We start from the raw sequence: 10,788 nt of genomic DNA on the forward strand, positions 1-10,788 counted from the left end.
GTAAGAGAGATAGGAATAATTATTGCCTAGGAATGTCTGGTGGTGGCAAAAACCATAATAATATGCAGTCAATATCTATGTGATTTTCTATCCTGGAGTCAGGAATTTTAGTACTTGGATTGTCTTTTGAAGCAGTTCTGGAGACCTTCCTTGTAGGCCAGGAGTGAGAGGTTGGAGATGAAGTACTGATCTCTTTACTGGGCGTTTCTGTCCCTTATCAGTTTGTATAAGTTAATTTCAGGTGGTTGCCTGCAGTTGTTGCCACCAGCCTTGTCAAATCTGTCATGCAAAGCACATAGGCAGGAGGGTGGTAGCAGGTCTCAGTCCTTCTGTGTCACTTAGAAATCTGATTCCATTAAGCAGCTGTGGTTAATTGCTGGCACTTCTGAGCTCATCCCTCTCCCTTCAGCATGGTTTCCTGTGCAGTGACAGTTCCAGAGAAACTGTGATTTCCTAAGAACCTAAATTTTCACATAAATATAAGTTCTTAGTATACTTGTGGAGAGAAGAAAACTCTGAAATCTATTTAACTCTACACCCCTAAGATAAATTAATGTGATGTGAGGTGGATTATTATTTATGATTACCTCATAATTTCTAAAATATTCTTGGAAGACTGAATGACAATTTCTCAAGTGATTTGGTTTAGCAATGCTGAAATGAATCTTTAAGGACAGCACTGTAACAGTCTAAAGGCAAAAGAGCAGAACATCCGTTACTTAAAACACCCTTTACTCAAAAATGAAATAGCAATTTTCTCAAGTAAAATATGAAAATATGTCTCAAAGCAGTTAATAAATACAACATGAGATTCAATATGTAGTATTCATATACCTGCAAAGTAGGTAGTTGCCCGAAGTGTTAATATTTTCAACAGTAATTTTGCACTCTTCCACTCACTTGCAGAGGTGCTGCAGGTGCCTGGTTAACCCTGGAAAACACAGACCCCTGGGCTTCAAAAACACATTGCAGTTACCTACAACATCTGAGACTCAGCAGGGAGTGAAAGGCTTAAGTATGGGCTTAAAAGCATCAAATCTACTCTTGCCCAGTCTGTCTGTAGAAGATTCACACTTCTTAGCACGGCTGTGGCAGAGCCCAGCAGCCCTGTTCTGTGCTGGCATGTGGGATGTGTTGCATCAGGGTCTAATGAAAATCAAAGGTGAATTAATTTTTGTTTGTAAAATCTGTCTGCAGATCTAATTTTGACCGGCAACAACTTCGGCTGCAAAGTTTTCACATGATTTGTACTGAAGGAATATATACTTTCATATGTATAGAAACATCCACAGACATTCTTTTAGAGAATCACAATAATCAGATTGTGAGATTCCAGTGCTCCAGTGGCCTTCTGCTCTGGTGAGGGTGAATCAGACTCTACATGCCATGGACAATGAGAACCCAGTGCCTCACTTTTATAGGCATGTTTTGTTCAAAACACAGAGGTTACCTAATCCAGGTTAAGAGAACTGAGCAACAAAGGAGGCACTCCAAGGCCACAGAGACTAAGCGCAATAAAAGGAGGGAATTGCAGGTCAGCCCCAGAGCTTGCTCTTGTGGCACAGAGAAACTGGATGAAGTTCCTTATAGCAAACAGCCAAGGAAAGACTGACACTTACAGTGGATTCCAATGGAGACAGAGGGGGAAACAACACAGAAAAGGGCAATGGCTTGCCCAGAGTCAGCTCTGACCTGTGGAGTACCTGAGCTATCATCTGTGACACCATGCTTCTCTCTAACCTGCCACCTCTGGTTTCCATCAGCGTGCCTGTACTCTGTGGAGTACCTGAGCTATCATCTATGTATGACACCATACTTTTCTCTAACCTGCCACCTCTGGTTTCCATCAGCGTGCCTGTAAACTCCTGGACTGTTGCATTGTTGCATTACTGAGGCTGCCCAAGCTGCAAATTCACCCCATTCCCTGGGACTGAGAGCACCTCCTGCAACCCTTCCCTGTGTTCTGACATTCCCAAGCTCTTGACACCGCATCTTTGAAGCGAAGCCAAGCAGAGCCTGAGGCCAGGAGGTGCTGGGAGAGGGCACCTCTCTTGCTGAAGCCTCGCATGTGGTGTCTCCCCTGGCACAGCAGCTCCAGCACACGCAGAGGCCAGGCAGAAGTGGAGCCTGGGAGAAGAGAGGAGCAGCATGAACGCCTGGAGCAGCACAGCAAGTAGCAAGAGGCGGTGAGCAAAGGGGGCAACACAGAACTCGGTCCTACTGAGGATGCTGTGGGAGGCAGAAAAGCTATGGTTATGGGTGTAGCAGGGAATGAATACCTTCTGCAAAGGAAAGAAGGTGCATTTCCAGGCCTGGTTTTAAAGGCATTAGCCGGCTGATAAAAAATTCTCAGAGAAGCTCACAGGGGCACTAAACAACAATAATTAAGGCTATGCATTCCCAGAGTCCTCTTTTCTTTTATGCTTTTGGTAATCCTGAAGCCGAGGGGACAAGGGAATGTAGCACAATGAGCTCCATGGCTGACAGACTGTGTAAATGTAAGAGTGTCCCAAAACTCAGAGCAAAGGAGCTCTGATTCCAAGCCTCTGAAGTGTTAAATCACCAAATGCAAACTACAGCAAGCTCCACCAAAACTGCAGCCATCGATACTACAGGTTGTTTATAACAAACCAAAGCTGACAGAATAAAGGATGGAGGTTGAGGGATGTCTGCACTGCACACCAAGGTTTTTCTAAAAATATTGTACACCTGCCATTTGTTCCACACACTGATCATATTTTGTCTATGACATAGAGAACTCGCAGTTCCAAAGGGGATGTGGTTTATGTTTCTGAGTCTTAATGCTTTTTCCCTTCTGCAAGGCAAAACTCCTTACTACTGTCACTAAAATAAAGCCAAGAGGACAAAAGTCACACAGGCACTGCCATGATAACAGTTTAACAGTTCCTCTCACTGATCTTTGGAAACAGTCTCTTCAGCAGGATTTTACAGCTCTGGCACTTCAATTTAGCAAACTTTTTATGCAACTCATGAGGGGAATGCAGCCAACTCTGTACACTCAATTTAAATCAACTTGCTGATGATATAAAAAAGAGTGCTGAACCACCGGTTTGCTTCATCTGCTCCAAAACTACCAACACAAACCCTGAGGTATTTATTCCTGAAATGTTAATAGAACAGTCTGGGGCATCAGATCAGTACATGAACTCTGCTTTGATCCCATGTCAGTCCAAAGAGCTGATTTAACAACTCGTTGTTTGGTTACTTGATAGTTCAGAATGTAGCTGGGCTTTTTGCTCCCACCAGGCTTTTGCAGGTTGGGATGCAGTGGGAGCAGAGAGTGCAGCACCAGGGGATCATCTGTCCTGGCTGTGCACCAAGAGATTGTACAAGCAATGTTCAGCAGCTTTCTAATTTTGCATCATCAAAGAAGGATGATCCTTCCATAGCTTATAGAACCATGGAGTGGTTTGTGTTGGAAGGGACCTTGACAGCTCACCCAGTCCAACTCCCTGCCATGAGCAGAGACAGCTTCAGTTAAATCAGGTGGCTCAGAGCCCCATCCTCAGTGTGTATGAATTACCACAGCAGAAATTGAGAACTGCAGAACTTGAACTCATCGACCTGCAGTGCCAGGCCCTGGACTCAGCTCCAGGGACCCTGGAGAACAGGACACAACAAAGGAGCACTACTCTGTGAACTCCACCACTATTCAGCTTCCCAGGCAGAAATTAACAGAGCAGTTTCATTTTGGTGGTCATTACCAGACTCCTATCAAGAGAGATCTGTTCCCTACCCACAGAATGAACACAGCACAGACTGCAGTTGTCCCCTGAACTTTCTGTGCAACCATACTGGAGCCTCTGAGCAGCTTCAGGGATCCTACACCGCAATTTCGGAAAGCCATTGACTTGTGCTGAATTCAGGGAGCCTTACAGACCAGAGTTACCTTTACCTTGTGCTTGGGTGGGGACCTGGGTTGAGGTGATAGGAGGCACTAAGCAGCACTGAGGGGGGTCACATAAATTTCTACCCTTTCCTTCACTGTAAATTAAAGTCACCTTCCAAGGTTTAACACACACTGGCAATTCCATGGAAGCAAGCTGCGTGTTCACGTGAGAAAATACAAAAGAATTTGCACACCTGAGCAAATGCTTCCTTTTCCCTGTTTTTATGGCCTTTTGATCCAAGCAAGTGCATTTACCTGACAGCTGAATACTGGGTGTGCACAAATGACCCCAGCGATTGACCTGGCACTCGGTGAGAACAGAATGTTACAACGTGACTGTTTGGTCTCAGAAATTCAGCACGGAACCTCAGCAGAAGATAAGTATCTGGGTGAAGCAGACTGAACACAAAGCAGGCATCTCTCATTCCTCTAAGAAGATTAAAAATCATTCACGCTTAAAGGTTAAAAATCATGAAAACAAAAATCTCCACACTTGCTTTGAGAGAACTTGAAGTTCTCTTTTTGACCTGTCTCCTTTCAAAGCACCAGAACCAAACCCCGCTTGTCAAATTTTTATATTGAAAGGTGCTGCAAAAATGTGTGTTCCAAAAGATTTTTCCTTGCGTGGCCCTTCAGACACAGAGCTGGTTGCAGTGGAAAGGAACAAATCAGCCTGGGAAAAGGATAAGCTCACTGACCTTTAAACAAATGATCTCAATTTAAATCACAGGAATAGAAATATTACAGAACACATGAAGAGTCTCCACTGTCAGTTGCTCGGCCTCTTGGGCAGTTTAGGTATTAGTATCGTGCTGTAAATAGTAAAACAGTAGTAAATCTTAAAGTCTAGGCATTCAAACAGGAATAATACACAGAGCTGGCATTCTGTTTTCCAGCAATTGATCCAGCATTTTTCTAATTCCTCTTAAAAGCAAAATCATCCACTTAATATGAGGTACCAAATGATGCACTTTTAAGGCCGGTGCTGTCCGCAGCTGTGCTGTGAGTGGAAAGATAAACCAGATGGCAAACTCAATAAAAGGAAGCCAGTTAAACAGAGACAGATGAACGCTGAAAAAAAACCCTTCACTCCATTATTGCTTTTGAGCTGGTCGTCATGACACTGGAAATGGATACCACTGTCAGCCTCCCACCTCTGCCCAGGCAGCATTGCCAGCCTGTGCCCAAAGCAGGGAGGTCACACTGCTGTGAAAAGCACAGGCTGCTGCCACCACAGCTCCGCTCCCACCAAAGACGGGCTGTGCATGGAGTTGCACCTTTTGCCACATCAAGTGCATCCAACAGGAAAAGACTGACCTTCGGTCTCAAATTCCAGTGTCAGAACACTGGAGTTCAGGTCACTTTAATCCTCTGCTCTGTAGCTCACAACTTACTGCCAAGAGCCAAGGACTATCCACTCAGCACTGGGTCTGTATGGCTGGAGCTGCCACGGAACATAAACTGGCCTTTGTCAGATTTACACATTAATGCGGTTTCTGTTCCCCTTGACATTGTCCATTAGCAAGGAACACTATTTGCTGAGCAGGTGGAAAAGAGTAAAGGATTCAACTTCAAAATTGACCTGGAAAAACTCAGTTGTTCTGTCAGCCTCTGAATTCTTTCCCCTCCCACTCCCCACTTGATTTTGAGAATCTATTCAGTTAAAATTGGTAAAATCTGCTAAAATAAATACCTCAGAATGTCACAGCGTAGTTGCATTACATTTCTCTTTTTAATAGAGCATATAAAAAGCAAGCTAACAATGGATTTAGTAAGCTGTAAATCAGCACTTTTATTCAGTTTAGTTTCTGAGCTATTAATCCCTAATATAGAGGCAGAGTGCTGATTTGCTGGTCTAGGACCTCCCAAGAGAATAGTTCCAATAATCCCGATGACATGGGAAGGAAATGTTACTGAATCACCTGAGCCCCTGCTAGGCACATCCCATAACCCCATAACTCAATGTTCACACAGCTTAAGAGTCTTAATTCTCAAGGAAAAAAAAATATATTAATTCCATTTTGGCTTCAGCGAGCTGCAGTTACGAAAAACAAGTGGGATTTTTTCAAATAATTGCAGGCAAGCCCCTAATGGGGTTATGTGCTCTGTCAGGGGGATATTGGGGAAGGAAGCCCACATGAGGGGCAGCCACAGAGCCACCCTTCCCTCCGCTCCTGGGTCAGAGCCGGGTGCATCCCCAGCAGTGCCAGCACGGGAACGCAGCGCTCAGATGTGAGCGGGACACAAAGAACACACACACCACCACAGCCGAGTAATTTTAAAGAATTTTAATACAAACTTAATATAAACTATTTCAGTCCCTCTTAACATGTAAGACACTGACTCAAAATACTTTTATACCTTTTTTCAAGTATTGCACAATGTAGGTACAAAATTAATATTTACGATTACATTTTCTTCCATAATATATAGCAAAAATCTTTAAACTTTTAACAGAAAATACAATTTGTGTTTCTTTTGAAAAAAGCAAATATTATTTTAATTCCACCACTAAGGAATATTCTGTACACAACTTTTTTACTTTTTTTAGAATTGATGTCTTTAAGATGGATATCTTACAATTTCAGTAAAAAAAATACAACATGAAGCTGCTGCAGCTGTCACAGATCACTGTAGTAAAAAGATATAAATGCAATACCATGTTGTAGAAACAATATATATACTCTGATATTTTACAAACTTTGTACTAAATTAAATTATACAATTAGAAAAAGACCAATAAACCCACCTATTAGTGCCAATTTTTTAATACATATACATATATGTCTGAGCACACATATATATACACATGAAAAAATTAGCCACTTCCTTGCTATACCTTAAATACTGTAAGAGGCCATATTTTTGAGAGTATATTTTTTGTAATGTACAGTCAGTATAAAATAATTTTGTGCTTGGTTGGCAAATGAAAAAATGATGCATGTTGTATTTATCTAACCAAGCCTGAATGTATTCATACTACAAGCCTTAAAAAAAATCTCAAGAGGTGGGAAAAAAGATACACCCTTGGGTACGTGCACTTCAACTTGTACAATAGTATTTACTTGGATTTCACTTTCAGTTTAGTTTCAGTTAGCCATAACTGGCTGGAATTGCTGGTTAGAATACTGCATGTTGTTTAAACTAAAATTCAAGCCATCCACAAAAGACTTCTCATTTAGACCTCCATAGGCTGCAAACATATCAAAGGCATTACTGTACTGGAGAGGACTGAGGTTGAGGGGGCTGTCACCAGGAAAGATGCTACTGGTACTACCTTGACCCTGCACGTTGGGGAAAATGAACTCCTTTGCATTAGGAGAGAGAGCAGAAGTCTTCTGCTGTTGCTGTTGCTGACTGCCTAGGCCGAGCCCATAGAGAGAGTGCATGGAGGAGGAGAGGGATTTCTGCTTCAACAGGTCATTGACATTCAAGCCCAGGTTTGTGGGAGAGGTGCGGGCGACCTTGTTGCCACGGCCGCTATTCTTCATTTTGGTTGAGCCAAACTTGGTGGCAGCAAATGTGGCAGTGGTGAAGGTTAAAGGCTGAGTAGAGCGGGGCATGAAGGTCGGGCTCACAGCAGCTGAGTGACCAAAGGGAGGAGAAGGAGAACTGGACACTGAAGATGCTGGGTCACTAATAGGCATGAACACCTGGGCCTCAGGGTTAAAGCTGTTCTTGATTTCCTTATCCAACTCACATCCATTTTCATTATCATCCACATAAAGCACTTTCACTGGTCCCTTTTCACCGATTTGGTATGAAACCTCAAACGGGTCAATCCAAACACTAAGATCCTGAGGCAAGTTGCCGCGAACATCGTCAATGTCCAAACCACTCTCTTTGGATGCTTGTTCTATGACTGGGTCCACTTTCTCCCCTATATGAATACATCTAAACCCTGATCCTTTGTATGGCTTTTCTGGATACCAGTGCCCTTCATACTTCTTTTTCAGAAGTCTTTCAAGCTCTTCACCAAAAATGTTGACACGTCGTCTGGGAAGCTTATTGTACAAATATGAAATAATAAAATTGAGTGCTACTTGGATTTCAAGCTGCATAGCTGCTGTGCCACAGAGTTATAAGTCTGTTTCAAAACCCAAAGAAGAAAGTGTTCAAGATGCCACAGGGAAACAAAATTTCATTGAAAATGCTGATTCAAGTTGATTATTATCCTTCACCTTGAGTGCTCTTGTTCCTTTAAGAAAAGAGAAAAGCAAACACATCAAATAAGAACAGCATAAGATCAAGCTCTGAGGCCTATTCTTTTAGCTCCACTTTCTGCAGAAAATAGGTTACTTATTAAGTGAAAAAATGTGCATTAAACTATTTCTGTTCCTGCCTGCAGAAGGTGAGGATGTCAGTTCCACACAGTGTGACTTACAAACAACTAGAGAGGATAGGCCTGTGTTTACATACGCAGCATGAGGCACTTCCAAATCACGTGAGCTGGGTGTTTAGTTATTCACAAAGCAGCAAGGATAATTTTGAAGACATCACAGAACTGCCAAGCGTGTCAACGGTTCAATTATCAACCTGTATTTGGATGATTTATAGTACTCAGCTGCAGAATTTAGTACCAGACCATTAGTTTAGCCTGAAAGGTCTTAGTCCAAGGGTCATTTATCACTTTAAAATTTGGAAACACATTGACTGCAACTGTAGGCTGCAGAATTATAATAATGCTAACAGTTGCTTTAGATAGTTTCTTACAAATAGCTAAAATGATGCAACATTTATTTTAAGTCCAAGCAAATCTCCCTCAGCTATGTGCGGGTGAAATGATGCAAACTGAGGAGAAAATGTCTGCTGTGCACATCCAACAGTTCACACTGAAATGCAGTCAGCACATACATAATAGCTGCCCGTATGTTCTGTCAGAAGGGTGGCCAAGACTGATAATTAATTCACAGTTTTTTCTCTTTCTACAAATTATTCTCTATTTTCAGATGCAATTATATACTCAATTATTGTATCGCTCTGTCTGTAACTCAGATTTCAAAAAGTTCCTGGGCTAACACGGCATTTGACAGCCTCAAACTGGATTGCCTTTCTCCTTCTCCATGACTCCATTTTATATTTAATGTAAGATATGGTTGTCACTCCTTCACAAAGGACAAAAGAGAAATTTATCTGTCTAGTTAGAGAAAGGACGAGAATGAGGCATTAGCACACAAACTGCTAACACAAATCCTGCAGTACCTTGGTATAAACGTACACACACCACACACCTTTGTCAAAAAGATCCAATAAAACAACATATGGGGATTGTTTTTGGATCAAGTTAAAAGCCCAAAGAGAATTTCAATTAACTGTGGGCTTTTCTGCACTGCATCACTAAGAACAAAATTTAGCATAGCTGTCACTAAAGATTAGAGAAATCAAAGTTAAAGGATTTTGACATTAACAATGTGACTACACGGCTTTTTTATTTCTTGCTTCAAATAATCTCCTTTTAAAGTCTGGAACCCTATTTCCAAGCCATTCGTGTTCTCCCCAGCATGGTATGGGAATAGTTTGAAAGGCTACATGTATGATAAGGCGACCTTTAAACGTTTGCTGGATCAGCACCGGGTGGGGATAAGGAAAAGATCAAGGGCAAACAGAAGATATTTACAAAAGGGGCACAATCAGTACCGAAAAGCTGATTGGGTGGTTAAACGGGGCATTTAAAAATGATTTATTAATCCATCTGCGCCGTTTCCCTTCCCCCATGTCCTTTAAGAAAGGAATGTTCCTTTCAGAGCGCACCAGGCTGACGCTGTAAATTTCTCTATGCGAAACGGATCCACGATGCAAAAGCAGCTGACCAAACATACTGGCTTGATAATTCCCAGCTTGTTCTTTTTTATGTATTTACGGGAGGACGGCAGTGTTTCTGGAGGATCCCAGCCCATCCGGGGCCCAGCAGCAGCGCCCTGGCAGGAGCCTTAAGCAGCGCGAGTTACATAACCAGGCAGTCGGCTCTCATTAGATTTCTGCTCACAGCCCTGGAGCTCCGGCGGCAGCGGGAGGAGGAAGAGCATTTTCTGAGCCCGTAAGAAAGCGAAGGAGGAAGAGGAAGGGGGCTGTCTGGAGGGCAGGCGGGGGCTGCAGGGCCTCTCTGCCGGCGCACGGCCGGGCAGGTCCCGCAGGGCGCTGCCGGCGCTCCCGGAGCGGCCCAGCGTCCATTACTCAGCCGGCACCGCTCCCTCCTCCCCGCCCGAGCGCGGCTGGGGCGGCCCGGGGCAGCGACCCCTCACAGCCCAGCCGTGCTCTCCCTCCCAGCCCCTTCCCCGAGGGGAGCCCTGCACCCACCGGGTCCCCCCCGGGTCGTGAGTGCCTCAGCACACCCCGCCCAGCAGCCGGGGCCCGGCGCTGCCTCAACCCCCCGCCCGCGCTCCGCTGCGCCGCCCGGCCGGTACTCACCCAGGGCTGCGGGGGTAGTGCAAACAGTCCCGGCGGGGGTGGCGGCTCAGCACCCGATCCCCATCTCCGAGCGCCGGCTCCCTCGGCGAGGATGGGAGGGGAGAGAATAGAGAAGAAAAAAAAAAAAAAACAGGGGAGGGGGAAGGGGCGGAAAAAAAAAGGGGGGGAGGGAAGGGGGGGAGGGCAGTGCTGCTCACACCCCCACCGCCAGCGCGCCCGGCCGCCGCAGCCGCAACCCCTCTGCTTCTGCTCCGCCGCCCGCCGCGCCCCTACTTATACCCTCCCTTGCCCCGCCCACGGCCGCGCCCCTTGCCCACGTCCCGCGCGGCCACTCCGCCCAAGCCCCACCCTCCACTGAAGGCAGTCCGGGTGGCCCCGCCCCCAACTGCCGAGGCTCCGCCCCCCGCCCGGGGCGCCCCGCTGCCTCCTCTCCCCACCCCCCCCCCGGGGCGGCGCGCGGGGCCCCTCTA

General features: G+C 45.0%; 1 protein-coding gene across 2 annotated transcripts; it reads right to left on the reverse strand.

Moving 5' to 3' along the window:
- Positions 1-6,183: 6,183 nt before the first annotated feature.
- On the reverse strand, positions 6,184-10,552 carry TOB1 (transducer of ERBB2, 1). 2 transcript variants are annotated; one of them, XM_041486554.1, is made up of 2 exons: positions 10,319-10,552; positions 6,184-8,108 (listed from the first exon to the last, which is right to left on the reverse strand). In XM_041486554.1, exon 2 carries the CDS (start codon positions 7,969-7,971, stop codon positions 7,000-7,002), a length of 972 nt encoding a protein of 323 aa, XP_041342488.1. In that variant the 5' UTR covers positions 7,972-8,108; positions 10,319-10,552; the 3' UTR covers positions 6,184-6,999. The 2 variants fall into 2 exon arrangements, with proteins under 2 accessions (XP_041342488.1, XP_041342489.1); XM_041486555.1 differs by lacking the exon at positions 10,319-10,552 and adding an exon at positions 9,548-10,305.
- Between the last annotated feature and the right edge of the window lie 236 nt (positions 10,553-10,788).

Source organism: Pyrgilauda ruficollis, unplaced genomic scaffold, assembly GCF_017590135.1.
Source record: "Pyrgilauda ruficollis isolate IOZ18807 unplaced genomic scaffold, ASM1759013v1 scaffold77, whole genome shotgun sequence".
NCBI lineage: Eukaryota > Metazoa > Chordata > Aves > Passeriformes > Passeridae > Pyrgilauda > Pyrgilauda ruficollis.